Source organism: Podarcis bocagei (assembly GCF_964188305.1).
Source record: "Podarcis bocagei genome assembly, chromosome: 9".
NCBI lineage: Eukaryota > Metazoa > Chordata > Lepidosauria > Squamata > Lacertidae > Podarcis > Podarcis bocagei.
Genome location: NC_138134.1, coordinates 61,940,616 through 61,965,476, shown reverse-complemented (window position 1 = coordinate 61,965,476; position 24,861 = coordinate 61,940,616). Strand labels below are relative to the sequence as shown.

At 39.7% G+C, this 24,861-nt stretch overlaps 1 protein-coding gene across 2 annotated transcripts in view; it reads left to right on the top strand.

Moving 5' to 3' along the window:
* The window catches only part of SMARCAD1 (SNF2 related chromatin remodeling ATPase with DExD box 1), a 45,730-nt gene that overhangs the window by 8,604 nt on the left and 12,265 nt on the right, over positions 1–24,861 (top strand). Inside the window, exons 2-9 of one of the 2 annotated variants that reach the window (XM_081206975.1) lie at positions 580–918; positions 5,069–5,237; positions 8,732–8,888; positions 9,783–9,846; positions 11,576–11,667; positions 12,571–12,654; positions 13,586–13,670; positions 18,391–18,785. In XM_081206975.1, coding sequence (XP_081063101.1) covers positions 666–918; positions 5,069–5,237; positions 8,732–8,888; positions 9,783–9,846; positions 11,576–11,667; positions 12,571–12,654; positions 13,586–13,670; positions 18,391–18,785 — 1,299 coding nt within the window. In that variant the 5' untranslated portion in view covers positions 580–665. Of the gene's footprint in view, positions 1–579; positions 919–5,068; positions 5,238–8,731; positions 8,889–9,782; positions 9,847–11,575; positions 11,668–12,570; positions 12,655–13,585; positions 13,671–18,390; positions 18,786–19,046; positions 19,436–24,861 lie in introns of those variants that run through there. The other variant, XM_081206976.1, reaches the window with a different exon arrangement.

Below are 24,861 nucleotides of genomic sequence, written 5' to 3'. Positions count from 1 at the left end.
GTGTATTGCAAGGTTCCATCTTGTCCTCATGCTTGTTAACATCTATATCGGCAATGGGAAACCTTTTGGACAGAGTGCCTGTCTGCCAAAATCCCTTTCCCCTCAATTTCAACTGGATCTCCCTCCCATTTTCTTTTATGCCCAATCTTTCTTTGATCTTTAAAGAGAGAGGGGGAGTAGAGGTAACTGTGGTTGTTCCTTTTCTGTGCTGGCATTCTGCTTATGGAACTCCCCCTGGTCAGAAATGTGGTTGATGTCTACATTGGCAATAGTTGGAGATACATTTGTTCACTAAGGCATTTGGGAGTAGTTAATCAATGTTGCCCATTTATAATTGGAGACTGCTTTCTCCTCTTTTGTACATGGCCTAACTTTTTACTGTGTGTTTTATAGTTTCAATAAATCTTAAGTTTTATAGGTGTAAACTACCCTGAGGTTATTCATGACCCAAGGCATTATAGAAATTTATTGAATGAATGAATGAATGCCTACAAATAAGGATCTTCCATTGTATTTTCTTGCTCTATCATGTATCTCCCACCTCACCCTCTGGGTTTTGTTTTGTTTTTATATCTCTAGCTACTCTTGATTTATATGGTGCTATCGTAAGCCCGAGGGATTTTAAATTGAACTCCATAATCTGTGACAGAAGTGGAAGGCCAATCATGAGTCTGCTTAACCTGGATCGCTTTCGCTTTGAAAGGAAGTCATGTGTGGAGGAAGAGAGTGCCCCTTCCCCTGGCCTTTCTGCAGATCAGGAGGAGGCTTCTTCTACTTCTTTGGATGCAGTAGATAAGGACACCACATGTTCTCCTCCTTCAGAAGATGGTGCTGCATCTGTTGGTGAAGAAAATGACAATGTTCCTGATCAGATTAGTAAACCAGCCACCCCAGCATCTGATGTGTCTGAGAAAACTGGTGAGTTCTCATATATGTGATTTATAAATGAAGGGAAAGTCTATATACAACCAGCTTTGATTTAGTCTACAGTACTCATGCTGATAGCTTAGTGTTTGATCTTCACTCATACAGCTGAATGAAGTTTTGATAGCAATGTGGCGGCTGTATCTTGTTATATCTTTTACAGCTCTAATTTCTGGAGCATTCTTTGAATTCCTCTGGTTATGTGCAGAGTATTCCTGTGGTTGACTAGACATTCAATTTCTCTGGTATCAAATATCATGTTCTCAAAAGCATTTAGGAAATCTGGGTTAATTAAGAACTTGCAAGAAAATCCCATAGGGCTTGACCCTCATAACTTAACATTCAAACTGCTTTGCCAACATCCTGATCCATTGAAGTTGTTTTGGTAGGAAAACAAAGCAGACAGTCCTTTGATATTTTCTACATGTGAACATAAGCATTCACTGTTGCTATTACTACTGTACAATAGCTTTTGAAAGCCATTTTTATTGGTCAGTGATAATGTCGTCTCTCCCATCTCCCATTCCCTGAGCAGAGGGTACCACATTAAGAGCAATGTATGGTTGTATAGATACTTGCTTAGTCCTGTGCTAAGGAAAGAAATCTAATCAAGATGAAAAGCTTTTCTACCCCACCCCAAAATATGAGAGAAAACTTTAGCTAGAGGTTAATATTAACATGGGATAATAAGCTGTTGCATATAAGAAGAGTTTGTAACAGACAATTTTCACGTTTATAGGTAAAGTATGCACTTAAGGTGCTTTTTTTAATGCAGTAGATCTTTTTGAAGAAGGAAACTTAGAAATGGATTTAAATCTGTCTCCATAGAAACTGCACAAATAGGGATGGTGTGGCCCAGTGCCTAATCTCTCTTAGCAGAAACTGGTCTGCTAATATACGGTAAAAAAATACGAGGGGAGCAACAAATACAATGGGGGAAGAGAATAAAAGCCAATGAGGAGCAATATAGTAAATGGTTTTATTAACCAAATTCGTTCACCACATCTATCCCTTGTAACCCTTAGCTATTATCTCTCTCCCTCCCCCCCCCATTGCAAAAATCTAGATTGTAAACTCTTTTGGGGAGGGGGTGCTTTATTTATAAAGAAATAAAATGATTATTTTTTATGGATGAGTGGGAACATTTCCCCACCAAATGTAGAATGAGTTTGTTATGGGAATTACTTCAAGTGTCCATAGGTAATAATTGTATAGTCATATACATTTCATTGCTTATGCTGAGTCAGGGTGGTTTTTTTTTTGTTCAATGGAAACAACTGTGTCTGCTCCTCATTTGTTAGTGAGGTATCATCCATCTTATTCCTTGGAATGAGCTGTTGTAGTAATAAGGCTTCAGATGCATCTGAGAGCTATGACACACATTATGCATTGACAAACCAAAGCTTTCCAGTGACTTTGTTTGGGTGATTCTGTCTCTGCTTAATAGCCAACAAGCATTTGCCCATGAACACATCCCCTTCTCTCATGGCATTCATTAATGAAATGTGGAATCTTGTAACTAACTATAATTTATTGGTTTTGTTTGAACCAGGAAATTATAGTTGCTAACTTCAGGGAAAAAGCCAAAAACTTAAACTAACTTGAAGATTTTAATTTTTATTCACACATTCATATCCCACTTCTTAAAAATAATTTGTTATGGACAGCACAGGTAACGACCGATTCACGCGTGTCTGAATAAAATGCAACTGAACCTGGAAGTGACCCAAAAATGTCACTAAACACATCGCTAAAAGGGTGTGGCATGGCATAAGGGGGCAGGGCGTTCTTATGTGTGCTCCGCGGACAAACGTGGGGGCTGGAAATGGAACCTCAGTGTGAAATGATCATTGACTGTATCTAATAGGGCAGCTTAATTTGGAATGTTCACACTAAATTTAGTCTGTGGACTGTATCTCAGTGATACAGCAGTATAGCTCAGTGATAAAGCAAACTCTTCTGAATGTAGAAGGTCTTGAGCTCCAGTTGCCACATCTTCACCTCAGATTGCAGGTCTTGGGGCTGGACATAACACCGGTCTTGAAAGACCTACATTGGCTGCCAGTACGTTTCCGAGCACAATTCAAAGTGTTGGTGCTGACCTTTAAAGCCCTAAACGGCCTTGGTCCAGTATATCTGAAGGAGCGTCTCCACCCCCATCTTTTTACCCAGACACTGAGGTCCAGCACCGAGGGCCTTCTGGCGCTTCCCTCACTGCGAGAAGCCAAGTTACAGGGAACCAGGCAGAGGGCCTTCTCGGTAGTGGCGCCTTCCCTGTGGAACACCCTCCTACCAGATGTCAAAGAGAACAACAACTACCAGGCTTTTAGAAGACATCTGAAGGCAGCCCTGTTTCAGGAAGCTTTTAATGTTTGATGTATCTTTTGGAAGCCGCCCAGAGTGGCTGGGGAAGCCCAGCCAGATGGGCGGGGTATAAATAATAAATTATTATTATTATTATTATTATTATTATTATTATTATTATTATTATTATTAAAGTAGAAATCAGAATGTCAGTTTGTGCTGTGGTGATAAGAGCAATGGAAAGTTTGTCTCTGTACTGTAGAAAGATGAAGCAAATAACAATATAAAGGTAAAGCGACCCCTGACCATTAGGTCCAGTCGTGACCGACTCTGGGGTTGCGGCGCTCATCTCGCTTTATTGGCCAAGGGAGCCGGCGTACAGCTTCTGGGTCATGTGGCCAGCATGACTAAGCCGCTTCTGGTGAACCAGAGCAGCACACAGAAATGTCGTTTACCTTCCCGCCGGAGCAGTACCTATTTATCTACTTGCACTTTGATGTGCTTTCAAACTGCTAGGTTGGCAGGAGCAGGGACCGAGCAACAGGAGCTCATCCTGTCACGGGGATTCGAACGGGGATCGGCAAGTCCTAGGCTCTGTGGTTTAACCCACAGCACCACCCGCGTCCCTAAATAACAATATATGGACATGCAAAAATAGCTATGGCTTTGGAATTAAGAGCAAGCTGCGAGAATGTTTGCTTCACCTCTTGTGCTGTCTAGTGCAGCTCTATTCCCTATTCTCTATCCTGAATCAGTACAATATCTGACTGTTGCTTGACCCTGGTGAGTTTGATATGTCTCTAATTAGGCTTCGTGATGGTCATATGAAACATTAAATATTGGTGTGTGGGGAGCATGTGGTGGTGTCGTCTGATTCCTGTGGTATCCTGGTTTTACTTTTAAACAGAGCAGGTGTGTGAGCTGCATTTTTCTAATTCAAAATCTACTGCTAAGTTGCAAGTTATTTCTTGATATTTTTTCGGGGGGGGGGGTGTCATCCCCCTACTCCAATAAATAAATCTAGTTCTAAGATCCTGTTACCATATGGCAGTACAATTTTACTACAGTGGTGGGGGGCATGCCACAGCACCCAGTTTCAAAGTTTACATTTCCAGTGTCAGTCACTTGCTCGGGGTTATAAAAGCTCAAGATTTATTGAAGTTTCCATCAAACGCCTCTCAAGCACTTTCAGATTATTTAAAATTTATTTCCAGTAAACTTCTGTCAGGCAGCAATCCCATTTTGCAGCTGCTGTTCTCCTGTGTGTGCTGCTGTCTTTCTCATTTTACCTTCATGCCTCCAGGGTCAGAATGCTTTAGCCCTGAAAGGGAGCCATGGATGGAACCATAATCTTTTCACTTTTGCCCCTACCTGCTTTTAGGGCTGTTAGCTGTTTCAAGCAAGAGCATAGCAGAACACAGAAGCCCCTTCTTCCCATTTGATGCCAGAAGACCTGCGCAGGCCACACTGTAGTTCTGAGCCTACGTAAGGCTGTGATTTTAGCCCATGTGTGTTCACACTTTTCTCAGCAGCCATTAAGTTTGGAGACATGTTAGAAAGTAAGCTGAGTTTTAAGGATGCCACAACTTGAAACAGATCTTCAATTAACCACGCAACTATACCACCTTTAACACACACGTTTTCAAGGCAGTAGAGTAATTTAAAAACTCATTACCTTAAGTTACATAATTCTTAGACTAAACATGCCCCCAAAGCACATTTCTAATTAATTTGGTGTAATCAACGTGGCCACTTCTGATGATACCTCAGTCATAGTAAGACTTGTACTCTTGTTTTTCTGTAACATGTGTCTTTTTTATCCTTTAAAATGCTTTCACAGATGATTCCAGTGTTCCAGAAACCCCTGAAGCAAAAAGGACAACACAATCATCTTTTTTTAAGTGTCAGAAAGATGTTATTGAATTGTCATCAGAAAGTGAAGAAGAAGTGGCACCAAAATATTCCCGTATGAAGCAATTTGCTGCTCCCAGGAAGGATGTGATTATTATGTAAGTCTTAGTAATGCCTGTTTATTTATACATATAAATTCCCTTATTGATATAAATTGATATTAAGTCCATATTTCTGATTACTACTTTCTTACAAGTAAATATTGGGGGGGGGGGGGTTTGGTATAAAAAACAATAAAGCTTGTTATCATTAACTCCATGAGAGCTCCTGAATAGGTTTCATTTCATTGCATGTTTAATTTGTATACTGCCTTTCTATATTGCTATACACCAGGCAGTTTACAAGCCAAAGAAGCAACAAAATATACAAAATCTATCTTACGACTGTCTGATCCAACACATATGTCATAATAAGAAATATGGCTTAAAATAAACAGCTTTATCAAACAGCATGAAACTGTTAATCCCATGGTCATGGGTTTGAGCCCCACATTGGGCCAAAGAGTCCTGTGTCGCACAGGGTTGGACTAGATGACCATTGAGAGCCAGATGACACTGGAGACCCAGTGTGGTGTAGTGGTTAAGAGTGGTGGACTCGTAATCTGGTGAACCGGGTTCGCGTCTCCGCTCCTCCACATGCAGCTGCTGGGTGACCTTGGGCTAGTCACACTTCTCTGAAGACTCTCAGCCCCACTCACCTCACAGAGTGTTTGTTGTGGGGGAGGAAGGGAAAGAGGAGATTGTTAGCTGCTTTGAGACTCCTTAGGGTAGTGATAAAGTGAGATATCAAATCCAAGCTCCTCTTCTTTTTGTGGTCCCTTCTGACTCTGTGATTCCATTCTATTCTATAATAAAGCAATATTCAGTAATCCATTAGAATCTAATAGTGCACAATAAAATTGACTCTCAAAATACCCGCAAATAATTAAACAGAAATTCACTCTCAACAAGAACAATAAATCCTTACTAAATTATGATCAATAAAAATTACAATACTTAAAAATACCATAATACAGTTTAAAAGAATTAAGTAACAAGGTTACATAACTTGTAAAATGATTAATCCCTCCCCACCCCACCAGGTCCTCTCTTTCTAATTGCTTTGCTGATCTTCAAGCCATGACCTGGGGGCAGGGAAGCTGTTGGACAGCTGAACTTGATTGAGGATGGAGGAGGGGAGGGTCTTTTGCCCTTCTTCACACTTCTAGCCAAAGGAGCTGGCAGGGCACTGAGGTAGCTGTTTAAATGAGATGAAGTAGCAGGTGTTATGACTACTCACATCTCCATGCCTCTCTTGGGAGCAACCACGTATAAGCTGGCCTTGCAGGTTACTGTGACATTGAGAATTCTGGTGCCTTGGAACTGAAGGCCTGAGGGAAGGCAGTAGGGGCAGGATGGATTGATAAGTAAATCAATCCATCCATCAAGGTTTTTGCCCTGTAACTCACTCCCAGGTTAGAACTATCCACTGAAGAAAATGAATGTTCATAGTAAGTCCAAAATTCATTCCATTTTCACCAAGTTTACCATTTCGTTAGCCAAAGACTGTAGGCCCAAGAACATATATTATTTACTTATTAAATTGGTATGCCAGCATTGATCTCAGGGCAGTTCACAGCATAAAAATACAAGAAAACAAAACACATAATAAAAACATAAATAAAACAATCACCCCCTCACACACCAGCATAATGACAAACTGCCCACTCAAAAGGGTTGGTTGGATTGTAATATAATGATCTTAAGTACTGCAACATTACTATTTAACATATATTCAGTAAAGTCCATAGAGTTAAAAAGAAGTGAATCTCAGTTATTAAAACAAGCATTGTTCATTTTAAAAACTCTCCTGATTATAGATGCATGCCTCCTTCAGTCTGAATTTTAAATGCATTCATTGTTTTTAACTATGAAAAATAATTCTTAGTATCATTAAATAAATTCTCAAAAAATATTTTTATATGATATATGTAGCATTTTTTATTGTTCCCACAGAGCTTTGTTTAATTATGTACTTATTTTTTATGATCTTTAATTACACAACATCTTCAAGAAAAAGATATTATAAATGACAACAACGTGATAATTAGATGAGCATTTTAACATGCCCTCAGGCATTCGGTTTTATAAAAAGATTTGGAAGATAATGTATTATGAGTTAAGTTTTCAAATAAATGAATGGAGTTTTGAAACTACTTTTTATCTCTTGTAATTAATGCATTTAATTCCTTTCCCCAAGGCAACTCTAAGGCAAATTAAGAAGTGTTTAACACCTCTTGAAAAGGGCTTCTTCATTTCACTGTGGTCAGGTGTTGCGGTTCAGAATCAACTTCCTAGCTGAGTGTGTAAACTAGATGGTATTCGATAAGGCCTTATTTCTCTGTGTTAATAATTATGTTATTGCTCAAGTGTACTTGAGTGACTCCTGTAAAGTATTTGCTGTGCTCATCAGATAGAGAAAATGAACTCAGTCAATACCTAGGCCTTCCTAGCGTGTTCAGAACCCTTTTTTGTTGAACAAAGGAACTAACCTAATCTTTGTAAATAGCCAGTCACTTATGGCCATTAAGTGGAGCCACTTACGGAAGCCTTAGGTGCTTCCAGCTCACAGAATTATTGTCAGCCCACAGAAGCATCTCTTTTGTTAATCAGAGTCTGTTCAGTCTATGCAGGGTAGCCAGTGTGATGCTGTTGATCTCCCAGTTTCCATTAGCCCTGGCCAACCTTGGTCAGAGATGATGGGAATTATAGTCTGTAACAACATCTGGTCAATACCACATTGGATATTCCTGTACAACCACTTTTGTGTGTGTGACAGATGCATATACATATTGTCTAGGAATTCTTGTATCAACTGTGCTGTACAACTTATGTGATATTTAAGAGCTTTGCTGTGTACCTATGAAATCTTATAAGCTATCCACACACTCTCTTGAATAGATGTAACCTTAAAAGCCAGTAGGGTTGGAATACAGAAACATTGGCACAGAACAGTAGAATATAGGTAAATTAGTTTTGACAATATTTTTGAGATTTCTTAGATGCAACTCAGAATGTTCAGGGATGGGTAATGTTGCAAGGGGTAACTGGCAATTTTTTTGAAAGCTACTTTGATATCAGAAAGGCATAATCTTAGAAAATTAGGTTTCACCTTCTTACAGAGAAAATGTTGCATCTCCTGCAGTAGAATATTCCACAGAGGAATGCAGATAAATTCCCTAGACAGAAACGTAGCCTATAAACAGCTCCTGTGTTGGGTACGTTTTTATGATAAGGCTAGAGCTAATTGCTTGCTTTCCAAAGGCTCTTGACAGGGCAGCTGGTTTTAAAAGTTATATTCCAAAGGAGTAGCCCTATCAGTCTTTTTGCAATAAAAAACAATGGAAGAGTGTTGTGCACCTTAAAGACCAGTTTTAAGATGGTATAACCATTCAGAGATTACAGTTCACTTAATCAGATGTGTCCATGAAATCCTATGACGTAATAAATTTGCTGTTATTCCTACCAGTGCTACTGTGTTTATATATTTATAGAAAATGCAATACTACCGTGCTTGACTAAAATGGTGTAAATATTTTTACCATACACGACAGCTCAGAGCCTTCAGATAGTGAAGAGGATGAAGGCAAGCCATCAAAATCTGTTAAGGAAAATGAAGAAGAGGAGGAAGAGGAGGAGGATCTGAACTATTGCAAACTCCAAACACTAAAGGAACTCTTTCCACAAAAAAGTGACGAAGAGTTATTACAAGTACAGTAATATACTTTTGAATTGTTAGCTAATTTGAAAGGAGCACCAGTCATAAAATATTGTGAAGAATGAATTACAATATTTAGTCTTAAAGCAGTGTTAGTGTACACTTGGAAGTGAGCTACTTACTCTCACCTTCTCACTCATTCTCTCACACACTGTGACTCAGGGAGTTCTGTTTTCAAATCTTGCATTTGCTGTGAACAGAGTAGGTGATCTTGGATAGGCAACTCTTCTATATATAGTAGCCTGAGAACTTATTCTCTTATACTGTCTACCTTTCATGAGTTCATTCGTTTTAGTATGTATGCTCTTGCCATTTTATCCTATAAAGTGTGATCCCCCCAATGGCACATAAAAATGATTAGAAATGCAATCCATAAAAGAATAGCTTAAGTAAATGTTATTTAAGTAGAAGCTTAAAGGCTTGCTGAGGTGGTCCATGGAAAGCTCTTTGAAACTCATAACAGCATATAATCATTAAATAGTGCCAGTGAAAGAATTGTAGAGTGGGCATGCAGAATGTAGCAGCTTTCTGAGAATCTCTGCTTTCCCTCTTAAACAAGTTTTTGAGCCATTGTGACTGTGATGATACAGTTGAAATAATGTGGGCAATGTCTCCTAACAGCTCAGAAGGCAGATGAATTAAGATTTCCAGTGGACTACAGTGTATTGCATAACTCCTCTCCCTTTATCAGTAGCAAGTTTTCCCAATTTGCATAAATTGTATAGATTGCAGAATTCATATTTTTTGGGGTGGACAATTTGAATACAGAAGAACTTTCAAAAACCATGCATAGGCTTTCACTGTAAATTCTTCAGAATATAATTGAAATTCCTCTAATTTTAATAAAGAAATGTTTGTTGACTTTTTTGTCCTTTCTCTCTCTCTAGCTGATATCATCAACTGCTACAATGGATGAAGCTATAGCTGAAGGCTTGAAGTTGAATGAGGAAGGTAAGAAGCACCGTATTTTTCGCTCTATAGGACGCCCCGGACCATAGGACACACCGGACCATAGGAGGGGGAGAACAGAAAAAAAAAATCTCCCCCTCTCTGCTCAGCGCCCCTTCAGCGAAGTGGCAGGAGAAATGGAACCCCTTCCATTTCTACTCCCGCTTCACTGAAGGGGCACTGCGCAGAGAGGGAAAACTGTGTAGCGCCTCTCCAATGAAGTGAAGCCTGGAGAGCAAGAGGGATCGGTGTGCACCGACCCCTCTCGCTCTCCAGGCTTCAGGCGGCTATCCGCAAGCCTTCGGAGCTCAGCGGGAACTCCTGCTGCGCTCTGAAGACTTGCGGGTAGCTGCCCGAAGCCCCCAGAGCGCAGCAGGAGTTCCCGCTGCGCTCTGTGGGCTTCAGGCGGCTTCAGCGAAAGCAATGCGAAGCCTCCGGAGCGCGGTGGGAGCTCTCCCTCTGTGCTTCGAAGGCTTCGCGTTGCTATCGTTGAAGCCAAGGAGCCTACATTCGCTCCATAGGACGCACACACATTTCCCCTTAATTTTTGGAGGGGGAAAACTGCGTCCTATAGAGCGAAAACTTTCTGTTAGTAGTTTCCAAGCAGTTTTTTACCTAGCACTTTAGCATTGGCTAGCACATAAAATGCTGTGCAATTCCTTTCTGTTTTAACCACTCTAAATAATTTGATGTCATCTGCAAATATGGACGCCCAACTAGTTACCCTTAACCCTAGATTATTTATGATCAAGTTGCAAAGCACTGGTGCCCATACCATCTTTACCCATACCCATCTTTGGGGACCTAACTGTCTAAGGCCCTTCATTGCTGATTCCTAAATTCAGATATAATTCCATCTACAAAGCATTTCTATGCCTAATTTTGCATATGTTCACATGAATATTGGTTAAGTTCCATTTTGTGTACTCCATTTGCTTCAAATTATCAGGATCAGTTTGAAGGCTAGGTATTGGCAAATGCAGTGGTGATCTCACTTGTGACAGCATACAGATAAGTTGGTATCATCTGTGGAAGTCAGTTCTACTAAAGTTAAGGGGACTTGCAACACACTCTTGCACATATTAACTCAGAAGTAAGAATTAACTACATAGTTTGGTCTTGGATTTTGGCTACAAGTTATTTCAACTGTACATCTCTTGCATGTCTCAAAATGGCATTTCTTTCCTTGTTTGTTTTTGCCCATTGGCTTCCCCTTCCATCCAATTTTCATTTTTTAAAAAACTGAAATTTTACATCTTTTTATAGCCTCTCAAATGTATATCTTTTTTAACAGCAAACTTTTGTGAAAAACATTTTGGCTAGTCGTCCTGTGTATAAAATAATAGACATGAAGAAACATGCCTGAACATAAGGGCATGGTTCCTTTGATTCTGAGCAAGTTTTAAAAGAAGGAGGAATTTTTGAACATCTGCTTTTTTGCTTTTTTTTGTCTCAGTGGGATTGTGTGTGTGTGCGTTTGGTGGATGGGTGGGAGAAAAAAAATTGGCAAAATTTTATTTATTTTATTTCTTATGAACTGCCAACTCATAACAAAAATGTTAGTATACAATAAAATTTCTACATTTTTTACTGTTTGGTTAATTTGAAGTAAAAATCAGGTTTTGGTTTTGATTAAAGGGCATTTAGATTAATTGCTAAGCAACAAAGTGCTTTGATACTGGACTGCAAGAAGTTGCCAATTTTTAAAAAATCCTCTTTTTAATTTCAAAAGGCAGCTCTCGCAAAAGGAAACTTGAGGAAAGTGCCAACGATGGTACTGAAGATGAGGATGACCAAAATACGAAAAAGAAAAGGCTTGATCCTGTAAGTAGCTGGTTGTAACTTCCTTTACATACAGAACCCCAAATTAGCACTCATTGAGTAAACACCTTGTCAAGATTTTCCATGTGTGCTCAGTTCCTGAGCTAATTATTTATGAGATGAGTGCTAGAGCATTGGAAATTAAATGTTCTCCTAATCATATCTCTTTCATACACTGAATTTTCTGTATTTAATGCATGACTTGGTAGCCACATGTCCGAGTTAGTTCACAGGGGGGAAATCACAAATGTTTGGTCAGCTCCAACTCCTCTACGCCATTTTGTGTGGCCTTTGACCGCTTTCTTTCTAAATACACAGATGAAGTTTTCAAACCTTAAGTGTGCTAAAAAAAATATTGGTGAAGACATTAATCCATATCTGGCTACAATAAGTGCAGCTGATGAATCTGGAGATTTAGCTGTATCTGCTACACCAGGGATAAGGAACCTTTTTTCAGTCTGAGGACCATGTTACTTTATGGGCAGCCTGCCAGGGGCCACATTCTGGTAATTGAGGAAAAGTGAGCAGTGCAACAAGTGTAAATTTTTAACATTTGTACAGTAGGCAGTGTCCTACAAACACTCACACACTCTTCTCTAGTCTCTACCCAGGCAAATAAAAGGCATTATCAGATTTGAAGGACATTTCCAACCACACAAACACTTGAAGGAAGGTGTGAAGCAGGATAGTCAGGGGTGTGGGGGTGAGGTTGGGGCAGAGTTGTGAAGGACAGTTAGGAAGGCTTGCAGGGGGCTGCCTTTGGCCCCCAGGCCTGAGGTTCCTCACCCATGGACCACACACAATTGTGGTTCCTTCAAGTTACCTTTCCCATTCAGTGGGCAAGTGTGTTGTCTAGTTAGTGGCGTAGGATAAGTCTAAAATAAATGAATCTTTTCCGAACTGTAGTTGCAGAGTCCTGAGAATCAATGGGAAAAGCGTGAAAATCTAGTAAGCAAACTGCACAAAGAATTTCCCAGCCTGGATAAAGAGGTATGTTACATTCAGCCAAAAATGTGTTGTATATAACCCTCATACAAAAATTAGTCCACGTTCTAGTTACTGTTATTAGCTCTCTTCCCTTTGCATAGGAATTTGGAATTGCGTAAAAGAGATTAAGTGACTTGATCATGTCAAAGTGCCTGCCAGTCAGCCAGCCGTGTACTTTTTTTTAGGATACTCCATTCCATTCTCCCCCATCCCCAGTTTTCCATTATCCTCCCTCCCTACTCATCAACCTCCCTTTAAGCCCGTGATGGCCAAACTTGGCCCTCCAGCTGTTTTGGGTCTACAATTCCCATCATCCCTGACCACTGGTCCTCTTAGCTAGGGATGATGGGAGTTGTAGTCCCAAAACAGCTAGTGGCCCAAGTTTGGACATCACTGCTTTAAGCTTTTCTAAAGTCTTTCGTACCTCTGCCAAAATTGGGATTACCCCAAGCCTGCTGAAACCTTCTTCTACATGAATGGTGTCATATTGGCTACATAAGGGTAGACACTTGGAGAATGGATTCATTGTTAGTATATATAATATATATAATAGTATGTCTAATAATTGCGCAATCTAGGAATAGATTCAGTAGTCAATCCACATTATGAGCTAGAATAGACAGTTAATATTACCGTAGAAGATAGTGTTGTAAATAAATAACGTGAGGCATTCTTGAATTTGAAGCTAGTGTACTTTTGCTAATTTTTGATCTGGAGTACTTTCAGCTTTAATTATTGGATAAAATGTAAAGGTGAGGAGCAGTTTTGTACTGGGCAGTAGTAGCTGCAGTGTATATTTTATGTTCTCATAGTTGCTGTAAATGAGAAGGTTCCTTGATTGTCTTCTTTGTTTTAATCTGCATAGATGTTTGTCTAGTCATAGGCTGTTAATTCTGTGACTACATAGGATTTCTGTTGACTTTTTCTTAAATAGGAGCTGAGAGATGTACTTCGGGAACACAACTGGATATTTCAGGAAGCTTTCGAATCTTTAAAAGTATTCATGGAAGATCATGAGGGTAAAGAATATTTCATTTTCATACACACACACACACCATATAGGCTTTATCTATCCCAAGGAGTTACATGTCCTGTTGTAAGTAATATGTGAAATATTTTTAAATGACCATGTCAGATGCTGATATAAGAATATAGCTTTTACTATCAATGATTCTGTGATGGAGTAAAAGTTGAGAAACTCTTAAGTGATGAAAGGCTTGAGTGACAACTGTGGAGCCATTGTGGGCAGAAGTATTGCAATGTATTTTAAATCCTGCAATCTCTTATCATTTGGTGAGAGCCTTGTCAATGCATGCCTAAGGTCTTCCTAGACCAGGCACCCCTACACTCGGCCCTCCAGATGTTTTGGGACTACAATTCCCATCATCCCTGACCACTGGTCCTCTTAACTAGGGATGATGGGAGTTGTAGTCCCAAAACATCTGGAGGACCGAGTTTGGGGATGCCTGTCCTAGACAGACTTCAGAAATTGCTGCTCCTGCTTGCAGTCTCTCACTCATGTCAAGCAACACTCTGAAATGTTCTCTGACTTCCCACAAATGACTTCAGGAGAGGCTTTAGTTACGGAGGTGGTTCTATGCAACGAAGAGCCCAAAATGATATGAGCAGAAGCAACTTAGCAGCATTGCTCTCTGTCCCTGCCATTCTTTCTGTTTCTTTCCTTCGTGTTTTCCTCCCCAACTAGGGATCTAAGATTGGGAAGGGTCACAGCTCAATGGCAGCACACATGCTTTTCATATAGAAGGTCCCAGGTTCAATTCCTGTCATCTTCAGGTAGGGAATAAAAAATGATTCCTGTCTGAAACTCTGGAGGGTTGCTGCCAGCCAGTGTAGACCGTACTGAGCTAGATGGACCAGTGGTCTGGCTTACTATCAGGCAGCAACCTTTGTCCCTAAGAGTGGAGCTGCAGTGTAAGCATTCTGCATATTTCAACCAGCCACCTTAATCCTGCTTTAATGTCATTGTACTGCTGCTATTACAATTAAAATATTTTAGATTGTAAACTGATGTAAGGAACCTGTCTAATTCTTTGTAGAATACTTAATAGAGACTGCTATACCGCACTGCCAAGAAGGATGCAACATTTTCCACATCCTCCCTTTCTTGATTGTTACTAAGCACTACTTCTGACATTCAAATGTACTGTTTCCTGAGCTTTCAAGTCAGTCTTGTTGGTAATCGCTGATGCCATTTAAGTAGACTTTCATATCCCTGCTAGAGAGCTGCCATATACTGCTGCCGCCACCAGCTTCTTCCCAGCCTTTTGGTTCTACCAACATATTCTCTGCTTGATTTTTTTAAAAAAAACAACACCATCAGCAGATCAAATTGCTAGAAAAGCAACAACAATAAAAACGACTGCAATTCGTTGTTTTTTCTAGAATATACTTTGCAGTTACCAGTTGAATGAGAGGGTTTTTTTGGTCTGATTTTGTGTTCAAAGCTGATTATTTTAGTTTTGGGGGCATCTTCAAAAATAGTACAGTGATTTCATGATGACCTCTGCTTATTGACTTCTGCTCCATTTACACAATGGGGTTTTCCTTCCCTCCCAGTCAGACTCCTGTCCTAATAATAATAATAGTAATAATAATAATAATAATAGATTTATCTGGTTGGGTTTCCCCAGCCACTCTGGGTGACTTCCAACAAAATATTTAAAATACAATAAACCACCAAACATTAAAACAGGGCTGCCTTCAGATGTCTTCAAGTCAGATAGTTGTTTATTTCCTTGACATATGATGGGAGGGCATTCCACAGGGCGGGCGCCACTACTGAGAAGGCCTGGTTCCCTGTAACACCACTTCTCGCTGTGGAAACCGCCAGAAGGCCCTTGGAGCTGGACCTTAGTGTCCGGGCTGAACGATGGGGGTGAAGACACTCCTTCGGGTATACTGGGCTGAGGCCGTTTAGGGCATTAAAGGTCGGTGCCAACACTTTGAATTGTGCTCAGAAACATACTGGGAGCCAATGTAGGTCTTTCAGGACCAGTGTTATGTGTTTTGGGCATAGGAAGCTGTGCAGGAAGGCTTGTGTGGCCAAGGGTACCTTCTGCTTTAGCTAGAGGACCTTGGGATCCAAGCCCAAGTGATGCTTCCAAATAAATGTGTTTGCATTCCAAGCCTAGGCCGATATCCAGAAGGACCTTATATACATGTGCAAGTGCTTTCATGCATGTCTCTCCTCCCTCCTCTGTGTTAGAGGTAGTTCCCGAAGTTCCCCTAGGACACTTTTGGGAAACACAGTGATTTTTCTCATGGCTCAGTACCTTTGTAAATCGGATCACGTTTTATATAAGTAAAGTGTTTTGGTTTATAGTAATTTGCTTAAAATAGTAAATTTATGTACCAATTGAGAAACTGGGAAAGAGACTAGGCTTGAGCATCTTGATTATAAGTGTCTGGAAGATAATTGCAAATAACAAGAGAAATACTGGAACAAATTTGTTTATTTTAAAATATTTCCTGCCTTTCTGCTTGTCACTGGCTGGTTGAATTATGTGAAATGTCAGTATCCTGGACCCTAATTGTTACCGCAGCTGCTGTGGCTGCTTCAGCTGCTGCATTTCAGCAGTAACCATGGGAAGTGTGCTATATAACAACCAGAAATGGGTAGTACCAGATATTTTTTGTACTATGGGCGTGGGGTGTCCCTTCTCCTAAGCACTTGAACAATTTGAAACTGCTGGCTTATCCCAGCAGCTGGTGACTTAGGAATGTCCTGTGTTGAACAGTGATGTACAATGCCCCCTCAAGTTCTCACATGTTACTGCTGGTGTTCTGCTTGCTTCTCTTTTTAAAAATTGCATTACTAACACTTCATTAAATAGAGGCGTGATATTTAAGGTACCTTATAAAATGATGAGCACATTTAAAACCTGAGGCCAGGATCCAAACACTTGCTTGCGTGAACACGGGAACTTGTAGCAGCCTAGTAGAATTTTTCATTTGAGCAGCATACTTACACACCTAACTCTCCATCATCCCCACAAACACACAATGTCACAAAGTCCTGTCATTTTTAAAAGCAATTTGCCATATGTGTGAGGAGCTACTCTTTGAAAAGTACAAGTTGAATAGCTTCCCATAGCTCATCATTTTTGGTATCCTGACCTTGCTACATTAGAACACACTTCATTACCTATTATGGCATCTGCAAGCAGACTCCTTTAACTTTTATTTTTAGTTTTGTGTGAACTGAATTAATTTATGTGACTCCATGGTAGGTGTTCCACAAATACACATTACCAACTTTTATTTAGGAATGTATGTGCTTGTTATATTTGTAAGCCATCCATATAACGTAGTTCCCTAGGGTGGTTTATAGACCTGTTGGAAATAAAAAAGCAGCCCACAGTTTAAACAGTAAAAACAATTATAATTAATACAAATTAGAGCAGGGAAACCTAGAGAACCAGCTTAGACATAGCAGCTAAAACTATTTAAAACTGTCAAAAAGATAATTTGGTTCAAGTGCCTAAAAGAACCAGATAAAAGTAGCCTTTGTAATTAAAAAGTCTAGAAGAACGAAAAGATAAGCCTCTCTAGAGACAGCGTAAGAGGTGGTGATCTGTCTGAAAAATACCCTTTTCAACTTATGTTGTTAAATATAACAATGTACTGCTACTTGCATTCTATTTACTTCTTTAATGTACAGTGGTGCCCCGCAAGACGAATGCCTCGCAAGACGAAAAACTCGCTAGACAAAAGGGTTTTCCCTTTTTTCATTGCTTCACTAGACGAATTTCCCTATGGGCTTGCTTCGCAAGACGAAAACGTCTTGCGCTTTTTTTAAAAGCCGCTTGAAGAGGCACAGTTGCGACGGACCATGCTTCACAAGACGAAAAGACTCGCGGAACGAATTATTTTCGTCTTGCGAGGCACCACTGCATACTCATACTGTAATAATAGGTGAAATAGCTAAACTGACTTCCCTAACAAGGCTAAAATACAAATCCCTTTTATTATGGAGCTATTTACTGTTTTACAGTGAATTCTTCTAATATAATTGAATTATTTAACTCTCCTTTAAACAATATTTCTTACAACTATGAAATATTAGAAAGTAGCAAGATATTTAGTTACATGACAGCTCAAGCCATGTCTGCTCAGAAGTAAGTCCTATTTAATTCAATGGGGCTAGGATTTCAGCCTAAGTTACCTTATTTCCAGAAGAACTGAATTTGAGATACTGAAAATGTTTCATGACTAAGATGTCTTTAAAAGTACAGAATTGCAAAAGGTGTTTTAAATAAGCAATACAGGCATGTTTACTGTTGCTGAATGTGTCGTCATTACATTAAAACAGATTTGGGTACAAAATAACACTTCTTGCTTAAAACTATCAACAGGTTCTGCAATGTTCTGCAAGACATTAATGAAAAGCAATGGCTGTTTAATGTCCTGATTTAACCAGCTAATATTTATTTAGAGCTTGAGAAGAAAATGTCTGTTACTCCACCTTTATGTGATACTAACAATAATATTTAAGCTTTTAAATAGGATTGTGCAATGTTCTGTTATGATTGTCAGATATCAGAGCAGCACAATGCAGTCATGGGAATAGTGCCAAATATTGGATAAAATGTTTTTGAGTATGGAAATGGAAGCTTATTCCATAAAGTAGGCACTGGTTCTGTACAGCTCTCCCCCCCCCCCCATCATTACTGTCTTCTTGTAAGTTCTCTCTGTGTTGTTTTTTTAATGCATATACAGATACCCAATACCCCTCCAAAAGTGAAGTTTCAAATGGAAAGGGGGTCTCCGTTAATAACAGCCATTATCGCCAGAATGACACTAATGTGAAGCTGAAAGAGAAATCCTCCACACGAACTGAGAACGGCTTCAGAAAGAAAGATAAAAAGAAAAAAATCTGGAGTACTAAAAGGGACTCTCAAGATTTGGAGTACGAGTCTGCTTCGGAAGCTGGCAGCTCCCTTGATGAGGACTATGGTGGTAGTGATGATGTGATGGAGGATGGTTACAAAACTAAAATTCTTAGTTTCCTGCAAGATGCTTCACTGGGTGAACTCACTTTGATCCCCCAGTGCTCTCAGAAAAAGGCTCAGAAGATAATAGAGCTCCGTCCCTTTAATAGTTGGGAAGCTCTGGTAAGTCTGCATTCATTCTTTAAAAATATATATATACAGCAGGTAATATAGTCAAGGATGCCTTAAATCCAAAAAGACATAGATGGGTGTCCTTTTCCTGATTAGGCTAAAACACTATGCTCATTCTAAGCCAATAGCATTTCAAATAGTGTCAGATGACCTAATTTTGAATGAATTAAGGGGTGATTTTCCTGAAAAACCCAAGCTGATTGGCTGGCAACACTGTCACTCACTCTTGAGCACCGAAACTTGGTTCATTTCACTGTAGAAGAAGAATTTAGAGCTTTCATTTGGGAAGCTGTTGTTTGCTAGCCTGTTCTGATCTGCTGCAGCCGAGAAACCATGCAGAAGGCAAGAATGTGGCAGAATTTCTGCTGCAACTACTTCAGAGAATCAGCAACCAACTTCCAGGGTTGCTCCATGATTGAAGATGCCAGGATGGATATTTTAAGCTTCACTGGAGAAACGGTTCCTTTGATGATTTTTCTGGTGGTTGTTCCTCCTTTTAAATCTTTATGCTCTGTCTTTTTAACACTGGTTTTATTAGCTGAGCAATGTGGCCATTTTATGGAGTGCTATAGCTTGCAGTTTTCAAAAGCAATGTCAGAAAACCTTAACATGGGAAAGGAAAGAATAAAACCTAGCTAATGGTGAGTACTTGGTACGGTTTCCCAGTCGTTGGACTATTTATTTTTCAAATGTTTGCTATAATTGTGTGCTTCGAGCTATGTATGTTCCAGGAAAGTGAATAGCCTCTAGCCAGAGCAGTCTGATTTTGTGTTTGAAAATGCTAATAATTCAGAAGAAAAGTTGTGGAATTGCAGTATTTTTAACTTTGTGATTTCTGTTTGATGTGGTTTTAGAGAAATAGTAGTAAATGGGCCCTTTTGACAGTTAGGTGTTGTACCGACTGTATTTTTTAAAGTAGTATTCTCAAGTGAAGGGGGGGAGTTGATGGGAATTGCATTTTTATGTTCAGTTTTGTTTGTTTTGATTTTAAAAGACCACTATTATATATGCTGTGCACAACATATATAATAGTGGTCTTTTAAAATAATGGTGCATTTCATCATTAGTTCCTAGGATGACTTGGTCAAGTTTTCAAACTTTTTATATTTTAAAGAGTACGCAAATTCACAGAAGTGCAGCTTTACTGAAATGCTGCTTCGGAGACTGTTTTGCCTGAAGCCTTTGACTTTGAACAGAACATCTGTCTGTTCTGAAACATGTCGAGCTTCGCCGAGACAGATTCTTTGCAAAAGTAATTGCTAAAGGGCTGCCATCCTCTGAAATAGTTCCATACAATTAAGCTGTGTGGGCCTGTTTGTATTAAACAATCCCTTTCATAAGAGCTCTTTGTCAGCACCCGGAGAGCTGCATAGTTGCTGTAACTACATGCCCACAGTTTTAATAAAATGCAGCAAATTGGAGATCTTGAAAGTTGGAAGGAGTAGCTTTTAAATGTGCTTAAGGCCAACTATGCCGAGCAGGCCAAACGTTTTTGCTATTAAGTAGTAATGCTATCTTGAAACACGTTTAATTCTAGCTTTATTTCGCTGAATGCAAAAGGTAACCAAACAGTTTTAGTCTACATCTAAAAGGCACATGTTAGAAGTATTTAATTTTATTTTAGAGTTTCCATATTTAGTCCATGTTTTTGAAATTTGCATGCTTCCTTCATAGTCTGAAATACCTTAATTCATGGAAACTGTAAATTTAGATTAGGCTTCTTTAATCTGTGTGTAAAATCATGAATTTAATTAGTGGGAAATGTGCTTAATTAGCGGCAAAGTCATTATTTACTGTATTTTTCCGTGTATAAAACTAGTTTTTTTTAACCAAAAAATTAGGTTTAAAATTGGGGTTCGTCTTATACACGGGTAGTGCTGAGGGGTGTTTTCTTAATTTAGAGTCCCCAAAAATAGGGAGTGTCTTATACATGGGGGTGTTTTATACATAGAAAAATACGGTAAATGTGTTGGGTTATATCCAAAATTCCTTTCCTCCAACAGAAGGGGTTCTCTCCTGAGGAAGAACACTTTTGTGTGCAGGTCATTTTGCCTGCTTATACTCTTATATAAGGAAGACGTGTCTGAAATTTGTGAAAGGGTATTAGTGCTTATTACAGAGTAGTGGGACCTCATCTGAACTATTTATATTTACCTGTAGCTTATTTTACTCTTCCGGGGGAGTGGGGGGGGGGAAGCATGAAGTTTGTGAAACTAGTGTGTATTGTAACTCTTCCCCCCAAAAAACACCTGATGGAAAATGTGAAACCTTTTCTGTTAGACAATATGCATGCATGAGCCAGTTCTCCCTAACAGTCCGGCAATCACAGGTTAAAATGAAATGTGTATACAGAGACCTTAGTTCTGCAGATCTCATTGGAAAGAATAGAGCTTGGCTAAATTGAGGGCTTGATTCAAAGACTTCAGAGACATACACAAGCTTTGGGAAGTATTGAGCTCAAGGTAGCTATAGCTTGGGGCGCTGCAGCTTGGCAGTAGATACATTGCATGCAGAAGGTCCCCAAGCTGAATTTACATCTTCAGTTGAATAATAATAATAAGAGAGAAACCTTGGAAGAACCAGTGGCATTCAGAAAGGGCAACAGATATGTGCAGTGGGTGGGTGGGTGGGAGGCAGCCAGGTACATATGCCCCAGAACTCAGAGGGCTAAGCTGGCAGGGGGACCCGCCAGGGGCCGGCTGCCTTTTTTGTTTTGTTTATAACATTACTCTAATTAAGACTGCTGCCCTGGGCCTCAGACAACCTCTGCAGTTAACTATAGACCTATGAAACTGACCTAAACCAAGTCGGATCATCTTGTCTAGTACTGCCCCATAGGCCCCTCTAGGTCCTTTGGTAGTGGGACTTTAAAATGTTGAATTGTATCCCGATTGCAGTTGTACTTGTCAAATGGACAAACCTGAGCAGTTTTTGCATAAACTGCTTATCATATTGTTCATGAGGCTCAAGTTGGAAAACAGCTGAAGGTTCTTCTTGTTGTAACTTGGAAACAGATGCTAACAATCTGACACGAAACAAAATGGGTGGTTTTTATGGCAGATGGTTTCACTTGAGGTGCATTATTTAAAGATTATAAGTTTTATCTTTATGCCAACCTGAGCTTTAGGCATTTAGAATAATTAATAGAATTTTTAATCTCCTGTTTAAAATAACTTTGGGGTTGTTTTTTTAAACAAACAAACACGCTTTTCTACTCCTGGTGGTTCAGTGTTGTTTAAATTCCAAAGTATTCTGTTGATGTTTAAACTTACTTTCAAAAAGACTTCACCACAACAGCCAAATCAAGCTACCCTGAATGTACAGAAATGCACTTTTCAAACGAGGTGTTCCTTTCTAATAGAAATTAGTGGCAAATAGATTAGTCAGAAATTTAAGACTGCTGCACTGTTTATTAGCTTGCTTGCTGGGAGTTCTTGATATGTATCATTTTTTAAATATTCTTCTCCCATCTGGCTCAATCTATCTCATTTTATTTATTTTTATAAGAAAACTTTTAGCCACCCTTCATCATGCATGCTAGGGTCGGTTACAGTACAGTAAAACAGTATAACAACTGTACAAGTAAAGCAAATTTAACACAGCTTCCAAAAACACCAAAATACTGAGTTTTATATAACAAAGCCATCCTCCTAGTACAGGGGTTTCTCCCCACATGTCCCCATACCTCCCCTTGCAAATCTACTTGTGGTGGTTGAAGAAAACCACAGAACAAATGTGAGGGGGAGTGAGGGAGAGAGAAGAAGTACAAATGAGGCAACCTCTTTGGATGCAACCCAACGAATCACAATTTTGATGCCTTACTTGCAGCTGTTACCCCCCCCCCCAAAAAAAAGGCACCTGGGCAAACCAATGTGCCAAAAGAACAGAAGTGTCAGTGCCATTATGCATCTGCAGGAGGATATTCCACTGCCAGGGTGCCAACATAGAAAATGTATTTGTCCTAATGGTGGAGCAATGAGAAGGGCTTCCCATGATACGATACGATACGATACAATAATCTTTATTGTCATACAGAACAACGAAATTGAAAAAATCTGCCTCAGACATTCAAAAACCAACAAGTCTGCTATCCCAGCCTGGTTAACCCCCTAGAAGCTCTGATACCCCATAATTAAATACAGCATTTTGTGTCGGCTATAAATAATTCGTCCTAACAAACCCTGACTCCTCTCCATGGAGCACTCAGCCGCAGTGCCTGCATGTGCCACCATCTTGCAGGCTTCCTCAGACTTGGCCCTCCAGATGTTTTTGAGACTACATTTCCCATCATCCGTTACCACTGGTCCTTCTTGCTAGGGATGATGGGAGTTCTAGGCCAAAAACATCTGGAAGGCCGAGTTTGAGGAAGCCTGCTGTAGGCTAGTGCAGAGAGAGCTGGTCATTCAAGGATTTGGGTGTTCTACCACCTCATTCTGTCACAAGTATAGACTACGCCATGCTTTTTTAGTACAAAGGAAACATTAGAGGAGTTCCTTTTTAGCTCATGGTGATTTTTCAGAATGCTTTGAATGGGCTTTATAAGCAAGCCATGGTTGTGAAGCAATCCTAGCAAAGCAAAATAAAACAAAAATACCTTTTCATTTTACACATTATGCATGAGATTAAGATGCTTTACTGTACTCATTTGCAATAGTGAGCCCGACAAAAGGCTATTATAGCTTTGGGATTAGGAAAATATTAGCTTGTTTTTCATTCTGTTCCTCATATCCTGAAATTACTTCCCTGTTTAAACAAGTATGGAGGGTGGTTCTCTGCTGCTAGAGGCAGTCTTAGAACTGTAGCCAGATCTGTGACAAGTATTGTCCATGCTGATTATCTTGACACTGAAAGGGCCTCCCTCATGCAAGGGAGATGCAGGAACATGAAGGCCGTAACTACTCATGTCTGTCTTATGCCACAACAACCCACATTGCAAACTGGTGGCACAGCCTTCAGCAGATCAGAGAGGCCATCTACAAATACTTAGAAGACTTGATTCAAAGACTAGACTTCTTGGATGCAGCCTTGAATAGCATTAACATTTTGTTGCTTCACACTGTTGACTCATATCAAGTTTCTGGTCTACGAAGACCCTTAGATCCTTTTCACATGTACTACTGGCAAACCCAGTTCCCCATATTTTATTTGTTCAGCTGGTTCTTCCTGCCTAAGTGTAGAACCATACATTTTCCCCCTATTGAAATTCATTCTGATAGTTTGGGCACAGTCTTCCAATCTGTTAAAGTAATCTTGAATTCTTATTCTGTCTTCTGTGGCTTTAGCTACCCCTCCAAGTTTGGTATTGGCTACAAATTAAATTAGCATCCCCTCAGTTCCTTCAGCCAAATCATTTATATGGACATTGAAGAACAACATAACCCTGCAGTACTCCACTTGTCACTTTTTTCCAGGATCACGAGGAACCATAAGTGAACTCTTTGGGTTCAATCAGTCAACTAGCTACAAATCCACCTAACAGTTACTTCACCCAGCCCACATTTTACCAGCTTCTCCACAAAAGCAGGATTTTGTCAAAAGCCTCACTGAAATCAAGATACACTAGAAAGAACAGAAGCTGATTTGTTTAAAGTATCTAATGCTATATTTCAAAAATATATGAGTGGGTGCAAAAATCATACCCCGTTATACTTTCAGTAGCACATTCATTCTGTTTCTTGTAATTAAGAGAGATTGTACAGCAATTTCAATGTAGTCTAGCTTATCTTTAGCTCTGTGTTGCCCTCTGCTGTTGAAACATGGATTTTCAGTTTTCTTACAATGTTCTAAACGTGATCACTAAAAATGATATTGGTGTCGGAAAATTGAGTGGGTTGGAGTCAGGTATGCCATTCCATGAACAGAAGATAACTCCGAAACAATGGATACACCTGCAAGAGAAAGAGGGGAAGGAGGCAACTTTTTCTCTTGCAGCCCCTCAACAGCTATACTGTCCTAGAACAGCTTTTTGAGGAGCTGCAGAAATGGAGAAAGAGAAGGACTCCTAGTCCTTCATCTGATAGAAGTGGCCTGTGGGTGGAACTCTGATATGGAAGGCCATGTGCTTCTT